We start from the raw sequence: 16,740 nt of genomic DNA, 5'->3' as shown, positions 1-16,740 counted from the left end.
TAAAGTTTAACTTAATAATTAATTAATTAATTAATTAACTGTGCAGTTGTATTACCATCGAGTAACTACAACTTTGATAAAATTACAAAATACGTACAGCAAACGTGCAGATCAGGTCAACTTCAATAATTACCTCTTAGCTCTCGCGTACGACATAATCAGTGCGAGGCCAATTAACACACATCCGACTATGTGCGATCCTCTGGTGGCTCTTAGCGATCGGCTGATCGAGGAACTGAATGAAGGAAAGGAAGAGAGACTGCAGTTGATAAGAAGAGATGACGGGAGAATGCTTGTTCGTTGTGCAGATCTAAAGGATTGGTTGACGGAGCTGAAGGAGACAAAATGTACGTAGGAGCTCTTAGCTACGGCGTACATCTAATCGATTGAGAATCGTCTGATGTGTTGGCTGACGAGTTGCCGATTATGCTTGCAAGGTCGAAAAGTTGCTATTCACGAGCTATTGCAAGGTTGCGAGGTCTACTTTGAGCCTTTACCAACGCCTTCTAGAGTGAGCTGAACATGACATGTCTGTCTGTCTGTCCGTCTGTCTGTCCGTCTGTCTGTCTGTCTGTCAGTGTCTGTCTGTCTGTCTGTCAGTGTCTGTCTGTCTGTCTGTCTGTCTGTCTGTCTGTCTGTCTGTCTGTCTGTCTGTCTGTTAGAAAACTTTCAAAACTGTCACCTAATCATGGTGATTTAGATAGATTATTTGATTTTGACATTCAAAGTCAAGTCTATTAGTTAATGACTTTGTTGTTTGCAAGGACTGATTTGTATTTTTTAAAAATCCTAGCATACGTACAAGTAGAATCTGTATGAGAATAGATTATTTGTCTGTCTGTCTGTCTGTCTGTCTGTCTGTCTGTCTGTCTGTCTGTCTGTTAGTTTGTCTGTCTGTCTGTCTGTCTGAAAAAGGAGGCATTTTTCAATGCAATCAGGAAAGCACCAAGAGGAAGTGGTGCTGGCCCTTCTGGCTGGCGTTATGAGCACCTGAATACTCTTTTGGAGAATGACTTAACTTGCGACCTGCTATATCTAGTGTGTTCTCTAATCGCTGGAGGCAAAGTTCCAAATTCAGTCTTGCCTCTCCTGACAGCGTCTCGTCTCATCGCCTTACCTAAAGCAAACGATGATGTTAGACCTATTGCGATTGGTGAAGTGATTCGAAGAGCTACTGCTAAGGCTATTTGTAGCCAGATGAATAGTTCTTTTGCTTCTTACTTCAAGCCAATTCAACATGGAATTGCAACACCTGGTGGGGCTGAGCTTGTAGTTCATCACCTTTCATTCCTTATGGAGAATAACCCAGGCTTGTCTGTTCTCTGTACTGATGTCAAAAATGCCTTCAATTCAGTATCGAGAGACAGTATTCTAAGTCAGGTCATGAAAGTGTTTCCTGAAATATACCATCACGTGAGGCAAATGTATGACAGTCCGAGTACCTTGATTTATGTCAAGGGGAAAGATATAGTGAAACTACAATCAGAGGAAGGAGTTCACCAGGGTGACCCTCTCGGTCCAGTCCTGTTCTCAATTGCTTTACAACCAATCATTGCCTCAGTTCAAGACCGTCATCAAGATACAACTATGCTGGCGTATTTGGATGACGTATATGTTGTTGGTTTGCCTGAATCTTCCATCTCAGTCTTTGATGATGTAAAAGGCTCCCTCAAAGATGTTGGCCTGACTATACGAGACGAGAAATGCAAGCTGTATTACCCAGATGCGCCAGAGCACTTCGCTACAACAGTTCCTATTACAAGAGTAGGAGTCCATGTGTTGGGGACGCCTATAGGCGCACCTAGTTACATCCAATCAAGTTGTACAAGGGTAGCACAGGATGGCAGTTCACTTTGCTCTAAGCTAAAAGATCTTGATGATCCTCAGTGCAGTCTTCTGTTACTCAGACATTGCCACGTCCCAAAAATGAATCATCTTGCCAGGACTGTATCTCCCAGGGATGTATCAGAAGCTGCGGGTATCCATGACCTCCTTACCAGAAAGACTTTCACTGACATCATAGGATTGGATCGGTTGGACGACACCAAGTGGAAACAAGCATCCCTGAAAATTAAATTCGGTGGATTCGGGCTCACGTCAATTCGAGGTACAGCTCCTGCTGCATTTTTGGCAGCATGGGCACACTCACTTAAAGAACTCCCCAACAGATTTCCATCAATGTGTCGAGACTTAGAAAATCTCTATCAAAGCAGCCCTAAGAATGATTCCTCTACCATAAGGTCAACCTTGTATCAAGCAGTGTCTAATCTTCCTCCCAAGTCAAACTTGGACGATGAAGAAGAAGTTATATATCACACTCTAGAGGAGATGATCAAGAACCCCAGGAAACTACAGCATCGTTTATCAACGGACATTTCCTGCATGGAAGCAGCAACATTTACCAATAGAATAGTTGAGGAAAAGGACGCGGGAAGAATGAGATCCTTGCAAGGACGAGGGGCGGGAGGATGGCTTGAAACAGTCCCCACTTCAGACAAGCACGCACTAAAGCAGAATGAATTTCGTCTAGCGTCTTGTCTGAGGTTGGGTGTCTGTCTGCCATTCAGTCAGCTCCTTGTAAAATGTGAGTGTGGAGCAGAGCTGGACAGAGAAGGATATCACTTGATTACATGTAAGTATGGGGGAGGTCCTGTCTGGACGCACAACACCCTAGTTTCTGGATGGAGCGAGTGTCTCAGCGATTTGCTCATATGCCACCAGATTGAGCCAAGACACAGATACATCCACACTGAAGATAGACCAGACATCACATTTTACGACGTAGACTCAGGAACAACAAAAGAGATAGATGTTGCTATGGCTCATCCCTGGAGCAAAGATACCATCAAGGGAGCGTCCACGACATGTGGATATGCAGCAACAAAACGAGAGGCAAGGAAGGAAGTAAAGTATCGCAAAGAATCATTACCAGATGGTTCTAAGCCTTTTGTTACTCCTCTGGTGTTCGAACACTTCGGTCGTTGGGGACCCAAAGCAGAGGAATTTTTAAATGAGCTTGCAAAGAAGTCCAAAGACATGCTGGGAAGGAAAAATGAAGCAGCGTTTAGAAGCTATTGGAGAAGAAGATTTTCTGTGATTATTCAGAAATGTAACAGTAGAGTTGTTTTAAGAAAGCTATCTAGGCTTTCATTGAATTGTTTGGATGGACAAGACAAGCTAGAGATGGACAAAGCCATTCATAGTTCTATTCATTAATTAAAACGAAGAACAGTAGGAGAGTAGAACTTTTAGTACTGCAGCAAGTGATGTAAGTAGTGACGTTTGATGACAATAAAACAAATCTGTCTGTCTGTCTGTCTGTCTGTCTGTCTGCCTGTTTGTATGTCTGTCTGTCTCTGTGGTGCTTGTGCATGATGACGGACCCATCGCATGACTTCGCAATCATATTATTGATTCTATGTAAATTGTTATAACTTTTAACTAGAAGCAACTATTAGCCATGGCAACAATTGAATTGGTAGGATGGTAGAAATATTGTGATTTGGATATTGAGAATGGTTGTAGATACATTATATTATAAGTCTAGCACAAATACCTGTACAGTATCCATTACGGTACAGTAGCTGACCTGCTCCGTGTAATGAATGTTGACTGAACAAGAACTATTATCAGTGTTATTCAAATGACAAAATGTTTTCTTGTTGTGTGAATGTGAAAGTTGTGTAATGAATAATTATTTTGTCATTGTAGTAGTGAGACTACACTTTGTACTTATGGCATACATGCATGTTATTGTTTCTTGTAGAATCCTGACTTGGTTGCAAGACTAGAGAGACTGAAAGCTGAGCAAGACCAGAGGGACTATGACAGAATGGTAGAAAACGTATCATTAGGAGTGCTGTCAAAGGTATGTGGTTGTTTTGTGCAGTTTCTGGGGTCAAAAAGTTTAGTTACTTGGGTCAGTCATAGACTTAATTGTACTGTCAGTGTCAGTACACTAGCACTGTCATGATGACTGGTTGGATAAATGTCATTTTGTTATTGTAATATGTCATGTTTATGTCATCAACATGAGAAGTTTTGTCTGATTAATGTATGTACAGGTGTGTGTGTGTGTGTGTGTGTGTGTGTGTGTGTGTGTGTGTGTGTGTGTGTGTGTGTGTGTGTGTGTGTGTGTGTGTGTGTGTGTGTGTGTGTGTGTGTGTGTGTGTGTGTGTGTGTGTGTGTGTGTGTGTGTGTGTGTGTGTGTGTGTGTGTGTGTGTGTGTGTGTGTGTGTGTGTGTGTGTGTGTGTGTGTGTGTGTGTGTGTGTGTGTGTGTGTGTGTGTGTGTGTGTGTGTGTGTGTGTGTGTGTGTGTGTGTGTGTGTGTGTGTGTGTGTGTGTGTGTGTGTGTGTGTGTGTGTGTGTGTGTGTGTGTGTGTGTGTGTGTGTGTGTGTGTGTGTGTGTGTGTGTGTGTGTGTGTGTGTGTGTGTGTGTGTGTGTGTGTGTGTGTGTGTGTGTGTGTGTGTGTGTGTGTGTGTGTGTGTGTGTGTGTGTGTGTGTGTGTGTGTGTGTGTGTGTGTGTGTGTGTGTGTGTGTGTGTGTGTGTGTGTGTGTGTGTGTGTGTGTGTGTGTGTGTGTGTGTGTGTGTGTGTGTGTGTGTGTGTTATGAGAGATGTGAGGCATGATAGAGTAGTATTTGCAATAATTTTGGATAAAGGTTTGTTGCATGAATGATGATGCTTTTCTAGTTGTAAGAATCTTGCTTGTGAGGCAAGCAAGTGAATTCAGTATTTATGATCACGTTTAGTTTTGTCCAAGTGTTTTCATCAAATTGCTGAAACCTTAGCTTAGGTTAGTGAAACCTAGAGTGTAATATGCCTCCTGGCACATGCAGAGAAACTACACAACATCTGACACTAACGAATATAAGCATGTACGCAAACACAAACAGCCACACTGTACATAGTGTGATTGTGATTGTAGTGTGATTGTGAGTATTCTTTGTCTGCCCTTTAGTGAGGGATTGCACCAGGTGATGGTGTGTAAGAAACTATCTATTATATATTATATTATATTACATTATATGGTATATATATATATATATATATATATTACAATGACAGTTAATATGTTGTTAACCTTACAGAAACATCTTGGGACAAGTGCAGTATCAGAAAGTAACATTTTCTTGCTTCTATGATATGAAGTTTGACAACCAATTGTTTTGGCACAGTTCGTCAAAGTCAGAGACAGTTGGGTTTGGTAGTCAACTTTGTAATCACAGTTGTTGGTGCTTTCTTCTTTGGTTATTATGCTTGCTATAGTATAGCAGAGTTCACCGGGGTAAGCAGCAAGTACTTTTGTGAATTTCTGTGTGTATATGTACTAAGTAGAATGCCTTTTTGCATTTGTAGAGGATGATTGGAGGCTTAATGTTCGCATTTGTAGTATTCTTTGTTGACTTGTACTTTCTTACAAAACAAGTCTAGCAGTACTGAGATAAATGATCTTGTGGAAAAACATGAAAATTATGTGCTACCAATTATATCTTGTTGAAAGTCTCCTAGACATCGATGATATCGATGATTATGTACATGTAGAATTTAAAGGCAATTATAGTACAAACGGTTGTCCACTTGTCGTCTTGCTATAGTTACATGTAACGTTTTATTTCCTATCGAGTCTTGACTTATATGTAGAGTATGCCGATTATCCGGGGCAGTTGTGTTCAATGTTGTCATGGCATCATAAGCCACTCGTCCATGATCATCTGGCTCTACACGGTTCTCTAGAGCGTTCGTTAGCATCATGTACAGTCGTGCGCCAAGAGAACTGACCCAAGCGAAGCGAGAAACGGCTGATCATGTTGGTCCAGGAATCTACGAGATCCCCGACAAGAAACAAGGAGCAGGTAATACTAGTACGCTAGTTGACAGTCGCGGTCATCATGTACGATAGCGCAAGAAGTCTATCGTGTGCTAAAAGTGCTATTTTTGCGGCCGCCATACTAGCCAGTGATTGACAAGCCCGTGTACGTAGCACGTACAGCAGAGCGACGTTGTAGTGTCTTCAGACTGTTTGTTTGTGTGTCTGTGTGTGTGTATCTGTCTGTAAATGTTATCTTGAACAACCTAAGCTAACGTATCACACTATGAAATTGTCAGAATGATGATCGATATTGCCAAAACTTCCGATGAGTTTGAGAATGAGCACTCGGGGTTGACAAATAAATAAATAATAAATAGTAAGGAAATAAAAAATAAATAAATAAAATATATAAATAATAATATATAATAAATAAATTATTTATTTATTTATTTAATTATTTGATGTGTTGCTGTTGGAAATTTTACAATGCAAAATGATTGTGAGATTATCACAAAAAAGTTGATGTCCCAGGATCCAACTCAGTAGAGCACACTTTACGATTGGCACGTGTTTTTTTTTATGCCATATCATAGATTGCTTCTAGTTTTAATCTCTTTTTAAAGTTTAGATCGAGCTCCTGTAGATTGTGAAGAAGATGTATAATGTATGTATCAATCTATAGCTGCTAGTAGTGGGAGAGACACGTTCCTCAATCGGGTAGCTAGGGTTGGTATTACCCACGAGGTTTGTATTCAATGATTTTGGGAGGATACGTTAGTTTTTTGGTGTGTGTGTGTGTGTGTGTGTGTGTGTGTGTGTGTGTGTGTGTGTGTGTGCACGTGCGCCGCATGCATGTGTGCGTGAGTGCATGCCTGTGTGCTGTGCGTATGTGTATGCCTGTGTGTGGTTAGTGTTCTTCCTTTGTTTTTTATTGTGAAATCATAGAATACTATGTAGTACTCTACTATTGTATTCTATGATTTCTATGACTTATGTATATGTGTCAGTTGCATTTGGATTTGAACAAACATAGTACTTACTTGTACGTTCATTGTTTGCAGAAGGATATGCTCCATTTCTCTGCATGAAGACTCGTGACTCAATTTTTCAAGTGGCTGATCAGGTTGTGGTAGCTCCTGGTCCTGGACACTATAATCCAGTTTTGCCAAGCACAGTTGTTGGATGCAAGGCTCTAGCTGCTAAGGTGATTCTATTTTCTTCGTCCATTTGTCAGTCAGTTTAAGGCGCTGTTCAGTAGAATTGGTCTTCAACTATTATTTGCATGCTTATAGTTTTAACTTGTAGTTTGCTGTAACGATGATTCCACTGACCTGAACTGTCATGGATAATATTTTACTTTTGGCGTTCTGTATGTAAAGGTTTGTGTGTAATAAATGATGCCAGTCATTCAGTCAGTCAATTGTGAAGTTTCAACTTTGTTTTTCATCTGCTAAACAAATTTAAGATGAAGGTGTGAACAGAGACAATGGTAGCTAAGAATTTTTGTATTAGACGAGACCAACTTGGTGCTCAGATTTGTGTACCATGGGTTATTTCTGGCTCAAAATGAGGGGTGCATGCTGCGCGCACTACCTTCCAGATCCACCACTGCCATTATAAACATGTTGGACAGGGAGATACGAAGATCTCAGATTTTAGGATGTTACACGAATAGCGCATGGTTGTTCCCAGCATACAAAAGGCAAGGCGCTCCGCCATGCCTTGGCTTCCACTTGGTACAGGCCCGCCATGCTTTGCTGTATGAGTAGGCAGCGATTAGCTATGAAGACAATGACTTGTATTTGTATTTGAAAAGCTGGAAGTTGTTTCAGGCTAACAAGTAGTTCCTGGGATGCTTGGTTTGAAGATAAGACCAATTAGGACAAAGACTGCCATATGGTATGAACTTAATTGTAATACAAGTACTCGAAGATAAACAGTGGTGGTCTTGCACTCTGCCTACTATTTAGGTGAGTATCTGATGGTAACAAACGAAGTCTGTAGATGTCTGGCCTTCCTGTCCTAAATAAAGGGAGGTTCTTAACTTCTTGAGGTCTGGAAATTTTCCCACTCGTATTAATCTAGCTATCATGTGGTCAAGCACAGTGAACTAAGACAGAGAGAACCTTTTTTTTAAAAAAGATAAACCACTTTGTTTCTTTTGTGCCTGAGCATTCTGTGACGACAGTTTGTGGCATCTCAGCGTAAGCAAACCTGCATCAAAGCTTTTGTGGTACCACCATAAAAATTGGAATGGGCGGGACCAAAATTTAAGGTGGGCGTGGTTATTTCTGCCGTGCCCTCCAAAAATCCTGGGAACACCCCTGTTTAAACGTTACTAAAATAGAGTTTTCTTTCTTGTTTGCCTTTGATGTTTCTGTATGTAGAAGTTTGTGTTGAATAAATGATTGTTGTCGGTCATTCAGACAGGCGGTTGATTCATCTGTTCAACTATTTTGCCAATCTATTTATTTGTCTGTTTATTTCCCATTTTATTTTTTGAGTCGGTCTGTTATCTTGTAGATGTATATTGCATGTCTAGTGGTTGTTTGATTTGTGTTAATTTCTGATTTAACTTGAATATTGTTCATTGTTTTAGAGTCAGCGATTTTCACAGCCACGGCAAAGAGCCCCTGGTCCAGGGACATACTCGTTATCAAAATCGACAGACTGGCTGAGGCAAACATATCCTCCTGTCAAGTCAGCTTCAGTAAGATCTGCGATGTGTGTGTGTGTGTGTGTGTGTGTGTGTGTGTGTGTGTGTGTGTGTGTGTGTGTGTGTGTGTGTGTGTGTGTGTGTGTGTGTGTGTGTGTGTGTGTGTGTGTGTGTGTGTGTGTGTGTGTGTGTGTGTGTGTCAGTGTGTGCATGTGTGCCTGCATGTGTGTGCATCTGTACGTACACTAGTGTGTTTCACTGCACCTGACATTGCAGTCTCAGCAGGACTTTCTTGGGCATTCCACTTCTGAGAGCAATTTGTAATACTGAGATTGTCTGCAATAGAAAAGTCGCCTTCGCTATGAGCGTCAGAGGGCAGCACCATCCATTCCTACTCCAGGACAGAGTTACGGCTATGAAGACATGGATGGAACGCTTGTAGCACAAGATGCACCAACGAGGGACAAGACCATGGGTCCAGCGTATTACAAAGTTTCTCATGTTAGAAATATGGAGAACACTAAGGCACTTCTGGTATTTATAATCATATGTATTTGTCAAAGGATGAAACTGAGACAACCAAGAAATATAAGGGAGTACATTTTGGGAGTTTGACATCACAGAGAATGAAGTTTGCAGGCAAGTTTAGAATTGTGTATCACGTTTGCTAATTATTTGGGATCACTACAAAATTTCTTAGTAGTTCTTGCATTACCCTCAGTCTTACCCTAGAATGGGTAGTAAATTGCTTTCTGTTTGTTTGTCTGTTGCATCTGGGGACTTTTGTTTCTACTGTGCTGCAGTTTATTGTATTGTAATGGCATTGGAGAGAAGTATGCTCTTGGAGCTGGGAAAATGTGATTTAATACAATATGATATGATATATTTGTTTCACACAACATAATCAACCAACTGTCTGTTTGACTGTTTGTTTGTTTGGCTGTCTTTGTCAGGCTGTCTGTTTGTCTGTTTGTCTATCTGTTTGTTTGTTTGTTTGTCTGTTGTCTGGCTGTCTTTTTTGTTCGTTTGTCTATGTGTTTGTTTGTTTGTATGTTTGTTTGTCTGTTGTGTATCTGTTTGTTTGTTTGTCTATCTGTCTTTGTCTGTCTGTTTGTCTATCTGTTTGTTTCTTTGTTGGTCTGTCTGTCTGTCTGGCTAAGATTTTCTACAATTCTACAAAGATGCAATTCCAAAGTTATCCTTAGAAAACTTTCAAAACTGTCACCTAATCATGGTGATTTAGATAGATTATTTGATTTTGACATTCAAAGTCAAGTCCATTAGTTAATGACTTTGTTGTTTGCAAGGACTAATTTGTATTTTAAAAATCCTAGCTTTTGTACGAGTAGAATCTGTATGAGAATAAATTATCTGTTTGTCTGTTTGTCTGTTTGTCTGTTTGTCTATCTGTTTGTTTTTTGTTTGTCTATCTGTCTGTCTGTCTGTCAGCCTGTCTGTCTGTCTGTGCCAACACAAACAGACAAAACCACCTATGCCATTTACATTAAATGCAAAGAGTCTTAATTAACTACCATAAACTACAACTAAACTGTATGTAATTAACTAGTGCACGCTACATTGTATATCCAAATCTTCACTCATGACCCCATCTCCCCGACCTCCTGTTATCCTCTTCAATTTTCCTAGTATCACTCCAGCATTAGCTTTCTGCATAATTAGAGCTATACGTTTCCTCCAGTAGCAGACAAACTCAGAATGGTTTTTCTTCCCTTCATAGTCCCTTGCTTTGGACACAAGAGTATCTGAATATCTTTCTGCTTCTTGCCCCATCTCCCAAAATGTTCAAAGACTAACGGGACGAGTGTTGGGCTAGTAGTACCTCCAACGGACAGGGCTGGCTTAGCATATTTCTTTCTCTTCGCTTCTCCCTTGCTGAAGCCACGAATCCATCTTCTTCTGCCGATTTTGATAAGACTTCAGAGCTCCACGGATGAGCAAAGGCAACATCTAAGTCAACGTTCAATCCCTCACCAGTGTCAAACACCACAATATCGGGTCTGCAATCATCGTTTGTATATCTGTCTCTTGGTTCTTTTCTGTGGTGCAGACCAACTTTATGCAAGCATTCAGACCATCCACTCACGACAGAATCATGCTGCCATATAGGGCCTTCTCCATGTTTACAACTAAGAAGATGGTATCCGTCTTTGTCGAGAACTTTCCCACATACACTGTCTGTCTGTCTGTCTGTCTGTCTGTCTGTCATCAGATAAAGACAAAGCAAGAGTTAGATCTATTACGGGAAAAGCATCTAGTGCTTGGCTGGAAGCAATTCCAATGTCATGCACCTACGCAATGAACCCTAACAGATTTCGCTTAGCGTCACATTTGAGGTTGGCTCTGCAAATGCCGTTTAGCAATTGGATTGCCCAATGTGAGTGTGGCAAAGATGTCGATAAAGAAGGCTATCACATGCTTACCTGCAAACATGGAGGTGGGCCAGTTTGGGAACACCACACTATTTTGTCATGTTGGAGTGAATGTCTTAACTAGCTCCAAATATTTCACCACAAAGAACCACGAAACAGGTATGCAGAGTCAGAAAATCGTCCGATATTGTGTTTTTGATTTGGAGTCTGGGAAAGATATTGAACTGGATATTTCTTTGGCGCATCCATGGAGTCTGGATATCGTCAAACAATCAGGGCAGGTAGATGGCTATGCAGCACTGAAGAGAGAAGAGAAAAAAATGGAACAATACGACAGGAAGTTTTGCTGAGTGGCTCAACACCCACAATCATTCCTCTAGTCTTTGAACATTTTGGTCACTGGGATGAGTCGGCAGAATTGTTGCTATAAGAACTGGCAAAAAAGGCAGAAGCTATTGGAGATACCAAAACAGCAGCAGAATTTCTCACTGACTGGACACGGCGCCTTTTTGTTCTATGGCAGACATGTAACAGCCAACTGATCTTACGAAAAATATCTCGCCTCTCACATGGTCAAGTAAAGATAGACAATTTAGAGATAGGGATATTCAGTTTTTAATCCATTGGGTCTGAATTGATGAACAGAGGAATGGACTGAGGTGGATTTATTTACTTTTGAAGATTTGCTTGTTGTATATTTAAAGTTTAAAATCAATAAAACAGTCTGTCTGTAAGTCTGTTTGTCTGTCTGTCTGTTTATCTGTCGGTCAGTCAGTCTGTCTGTTTGTTTGTGTCGTACATATTGTATCATTTTAGGAAAGATCGGTCCTGGTCCAGGAGACTACAATTATTATCAAGAGAAAGCAGAAGACTCTGAGATTGTTAGTCAATCTACCTATTGATGTATCATATTTTGCTTTTTAAATTTAGTGAACTGTGGTTGCAGCATGCTTCATCGGCATCTGGAAGAAGCAAGAAATTCGAATCAAAGGTAAGAAAGTGTAATGGAGGACACGTATTGTATGTAAAAGAAAGAGGGAGGATGACTACAGATAGCGTTTGAAGGAGGATTGGGATGGTTGCATTGTAGTACATGGCAAGAAGTTTGATTGTTAGTGTTAATAGCAGGATGTATAGAGAAAGATTGATTACAATGCTGCTATATTAGATTAGAAGATGCAGTTGGTAGTATCTAGTGAAAAGATGTGGGAACGATGACATCAACACGAACATTCACGCACATGTGCACACATGCGCCCATGCACATGCACACACACACACACACACACACACACACACACACACACACACACACACATGCACATACACACACACACACACACACACGCGTGTACACACATGTACACACACATGTACACACACACACACATGTACACACACACATGTACGCACACATGTACACACACATGCACTCACACACACACACACACACACACACACACACACACACACACACACACACACACACACACACACACACACACACACACACACACACCAAAGAGGAGAGAGGAGAGGGGATAGTTTACTGTGTTACAAAATACAGAGCAAAATTGCCCAACTATGACACTCACAGATTCACATTATTGCAAACCAATTACATTATTGTAATGGAACTACAACGCGTGCATTGGTTATAAAGACAAAAATATGGTAACAGCTGCAATACATTTTTTGTTGGCAAGAGTGAATGTGGTTTCTCGAAGGTATAATTGTTTTCAGGCAGCTGTAATGGGCTATAATAAAGATATGCCTCAATATCTTACAAAAGTTTGTGTGTCACACATAGAGATTGATGATGTCAAATGTTTACAATCTTGTTGTTTGCGAAGGTCGACATGCAGCACTCTGAACATGTGGATATTTAAATGCGTGGAATAAATAACCGATTTGTTTGCTCCACAGCTTCCTCGTTACCACGAGCTGGTAGAAAAACAAGAAAAGAAGAAGGTATGGTGCATGTGAAATTGTAATGACTTACTCTAAGAATGTAACATTAATATTTCTTTTTGCTTTATGAGTTTGCCGGTTGAGCTACGTACCGTATATAACCAGCCTCAGAAATTTTACTGAGATGCCTTGTTAATATCAACGTGAAGAGTGACGCCAACGTTAGTCACGTGACCTAACCAATTGAGCTTTATTGAATGTCATATCAATTTGTAACGAAGACTATAAACCTGTAGTATCACAGGGATGTGGCCAGCAGTTTGGAAGTAGCCCGGTTGAAAATTAGCAAGCAAGCACAGACGAGCATGCGCAGACAGACACACTTTTCTCGTGTCACATAGTAAAGTAGGGACAGAATGCAACGTCTTGAGCGTCATCGACATTGCAGTGAAAAGGCGGCCAGGTCTAGATCTAAAACCATGCATGAGTCTGTTTAGAGTACAGTGGAGCAGCACAGGGCTATAGTTTGTAGAAACTCCCAGAAGGGTCTAAGCTCTTAGGAAACAAAAATGTTCATGCATTGGGTCTATGCAGAGTATGATGCAGCACACGGTTAATTCTTAGACTTCCAGGAGGGTCTCGTAAGAAACAAGAAGTTTATAGGGTGATGAGGCATTAGAGGGAGGTGATCGTGACAGAAGCAAAACCATCTGGTTTTACGTACTATCTGCTATTCTAAAACCAGAATGAGCAGGTTTACGAGCTGAATGCGTTCTGGTTTGCGGGACTGCATGCACTTGATATGAGGCTGTCTCATATTGATTAAATAAAACTTATTTAATCAGCTATACTCTATTCCGGAAGTTGCCGGGAATGGTTTGTTGGTGGAAGTACAAATATTGAAAAGTGGTCCGGTTGAAACTGGACCAACCAAACCTGCGGCTACGTCCCTGTATCAAATCCGTTAATACATTGTTGTCTTTGTTGATCTTTCAAGTCTCGAAAAATTTTTATGGACACGCTCAATTTTTCAACTATTACACCCACTTTGAATGAGGCAACTGCCCCGGTTGCCTCATGCATAGTTACTCTCTTGGTTGTATATGCAGGAGCATAGGCAGGATTTTTGTTGAATATTTTTAGTTAATATCAATAACAAGAGGTTTATTGCCGAACATAGCAAGGCTTCTAATCTGGGTCGCACAACAGAAAGTGGCGTGGTCCTATATGACAATCCATCAAGCTCTCGGTGTGTGTGTGTGTCTGTGTGTGTGTGTCTGTGTGTGTGTCTGTGTGTTGGTTAGAGAGTCTTCTATGGAGTGTTTACATCCGGGAACTTGCAGGGTTGCTTGTTCAAGTCACAGTGATGGCAAGTTATGTCATAATTTCCTTGAGCAAGAAACTCACACACAATTGCCTCTCTCGACTCAGGAGTATAAATTAGTACCTGGTCATTGACTGGGGTGGCAAAGGCCCCTGACTGTGACAAAGTCCATCAGCCACTTGGGTCCTGCTGGTACTTCGGGTGCCCACACTACAGTTGGCGTCGCAGTCGGTGCTCCTGCGAGCACCTGGCCAGGCTCCAGGAGATTGCTTAGCACGGCCCATATCTCCTGCGTAGTGCACAGGAACCCAGCCATCTGGCTGGGGGCATAACCGTAAATGCCAGCTCGTTATCCATTTGCCATTTTTTATGTACATATGAACCTCAAATTTCTCCTCCGTGTTTCATTTTAGAACCTACTTCAAAAAATCGTTTCCGTGTTTGACTACAGATCAGTTTAGGAATGATTCGTAAAAGTAACCAAACGGCGACAAAAAAGCCTCATAAAGTTCTGTTACCTCATCCTTATGTATTGTAGCTAGGGATTGTGTGTACTTGACAACCAAAGAACACCTTCAGAAGCTGAATGTCACCTACAGTCAACTATTCACACGTCTCCGTACTTTACTAGGAAGTTTGTATGTTTACGGTAATTTCCAAGACAGGATTTCAACAAATATGCGTACTGTCTACCTAGGGCGAGGCATTTCAGTAGGCTACTTACACGGTCAGAAAACTCTGCAATGTGTTACCCACCAACGTGCGAGGTACTTATGGATACTGTAAAACTAGTATATCTATTAGCTCAAGACAATTTTTATGAATGTCAGCGTCATTATAGCATCTCTATATCATTAAGTAAGTATAGACAACTCATTCATTTCTTGCCCAAGTATTGTTTAAGTTGTTTAATTCAGTCGTATGACAAACATTGGCTGCCCTAATGCTTTAGTTAACAAATGAAATGATAGTATATATATATAACATGTGTATTATTGCCTGAATTTCTTGCTCTAGGTAAGACAGACCTTTTGGGGATTTCCATGTAACCTGGAAACATGCCTAGATATGTGCCCTTGACATGCTGATTGTTGTTCAGTTATGCCTCTGTACATTAATAGTCATGAGTTAACATGTCTTACATATCACATACGGTTGTCATGTTTTCTACAGACACAGAGAACCATCTGTAAAATGTTAAATACTGTACATTACAGCAAGATCAAGATCTAGAACACATTAGATATCTGAAATGTAGGTTTGTGTATATGTCAAGTGACAACTACGCACTCGTACATTGTTTAGTCAATAAATATGTCGGTGTGGTCAACAACGACATGATATGACATGTAGTTATGATTATCAATAGTTGGCCTGCTGTTACAGCATTGAGTAGTTTTAACGTACTACTGTCAAAAATAAATGTTTAACTACAAATGTTTGTAAACTTCCACAAACTCTTTCATAACAAAAAATGTTTATAATCTTCCCTTACACGTCTTGAACATGTGTGTGAAAGTGACGAGGCTCAGTCAACATCCGGATAGGTCTTTTGACATATCTACTTCATTCTCATTATGCCTCTGATTTCTTGGCTCTCAAAAGCCAATTTGTTGACAGGACAGTACCCCGAGCCGAGAAAGCTACTCCTGCCCAACCCATACAATGAAGACGATCATTCAGGCAGTACTGTATGTGCATCTGCATGGATATTTTTGGTTACAAACGTTATAGTAGCCAATTTGAGTTAGTAAATTGTTTGCAATTTACAAAATTAACGATATTAAATGGCTTATGAAAAGTTATTGATTTACAGTATATGTAGCAAATTGAGGTTAGGCCACAAGACTAACAAGTAATTTTTTGATAAGAGTTGTATGCTCAAAATCCATGTGCGTGCGTGTGTTTAATTTTTTATTATTAATATTAACTGTTAAGCACAAAAAAAGGTATGTCCATTATCTCATTTAGTACAAACAGCATTCCTCAAAGTTGTGTGTGAACAAACTTGTTAGAGTTCAAGTATTTAACAAATAATTATTATGACAGTTGAAATGCATGAGGTTTGGATGTAGAATTTAATCTAATTGAAACACACCTACCAGCCAGACTTGGTGCGTGCTTCTGTCAAACAACTAATTTTATTCTTGTGGAGTTACAATGGATTTTTATGTCGAGACGTTTGAGCTGCAATGTTGTACATGAAACATTGTGTGACTGTATCGTATCTTGCAGGCTGTTCCTGGTCCTGGCAAGTACAATATTACAGGGAAATTTGATGAGCATTTGGATCCTGATATTGACCAACCGGAAAAGGCACCGTTTGGATCATATTCAAAGGTTGTGTTTGTGTACTTGAGTGTGGCAACAACCAGATTGCTGATTGTTGAGTGAGTAGAGATTTATTTCAGTAAAAGATAATACGCCTGCACCGGGTGCATACAACGACCCAAGAACGTCCCTTGAAGTGACTAAACGGTCAGTCTATTGTGTTGTTCAAGCTTTGCTATGTGAATAATTAACGTTTTCCTTGTATGTAAATACGGTTGGCAGCAGAGTCGTTTGTTTTATAGGTTGCAAGTCTGCCTTGAGCAGGCACTTCAGTTTTGAAATAGTCAATGTTGTTGTAGCTTTCCATGAGTCAATG

General features: G+C 40.5%; 3 protein-coding genes across 3 annotated transcripts in view; all 3 read left to right on the top strand.

Annotated features, from left to right (window-relative positions):
* Positions 1-176: 176 nt before the first annotated feature.
* LOC134184243 (transmembrane protein 199-like) lies at positions 177-5,569 on the top strand. Its single transcript, XM_062651883.1, has 6 exons — positions 177-347; positions 438-511; positions 3,767-3,868; positions 5,091-5,121; positions 5,178-5,287; positions 5,359-5,569. The coding sequence occupies exons 1-6, from the start codon at positions 191-193 to the stop codon at positions 5,431-5,433; spliced, it is 549 nt and encodes a 182-aa protein (XP_062507867.1). The 5' UTR covers positions 177-190; the 3' UTR covers positions 5,434-5,569.
* LOC134184234 (uncharacterized) lies at positions 1,330-3,319 on the top strand. Its single transcript, XM_062651872.1, has one exon. It carries the CDS (start codon positions 1,384-1,386, stop codon positions 3,214-3,216), a length of 1,833 nt encoding a protein of 610 aa, XP_062507856.1. The 5' UTR covers positions 1,330-1,383; the 3' UTR covers positions 3,217-3,319.
* A 110-nt stretch (positions 5,570-5,679) lies between the features above and the next one.
* The window catches only part of LOC134178976 (sperm-tail PG-rich repeat-containing protein 2-like), a 15,057-nt gene continuing 3,996 nt past the window's right edge, over positions 5,680-16,740 (top strand). Inside the window, exons 1-10 of the mRNA XM_062645893.1 lie at positions 5,680-5,855; positions 6,874-7,016; positions 8,412-8,522; positions 8,814-8,969; positions 9,032-9,107; positions 11,675-11,739; positions 11,805-11,849; positions 12,785-12,829; positions 16,329-16,433; positions 16,492-16,571. Coding sequence (XP_062501877.1) covers positions 5,753-5,855; positions 6,874-7,016; positions 8,412-8,522; positions 8,814-8,969; positions 9,032-9,107; positions 11,675-11,739; positions 11,805-11,849; positions 12,785-12,829; positions 16,329-16,433; positions 16,492-16,571 — 929 coding nt within the window. The 5' untranslated portion in view covers positions 5,680-5,752. The remainder of the gene's footprint in view (positions 5,856-6,873; positions 7,017-8,411; positions 8,523-8,813; positions 8,970-9,031; positions 9,108-11,674; positions 11,740-11,804; positions 11,850-12,784; positions 12,830-16,328; positions 16,434-16,491; positions 16,572-16,740) is intronic.

Source organism: Corticium candelabrum, chromosome 1 (genome assembly GCF_963422355.1).
Source record: "Corticium candelabrum chromosome 1, ooCorCand1.1, whole genome shotgun sequence".
Taxonomy (NCBI): domain Eukaryota; kingdom Metazoa; phylum Porifera; class Homoscleromorpha; order Homosclerophorida; family Plakinidae; genus Corticium; species Corticium candelabrum.
The sequence above is the reverse complement of the archived record's forward strand: the minus strand, read 5'-3'. Positions and strand labels throughout refer to the sequence as shown.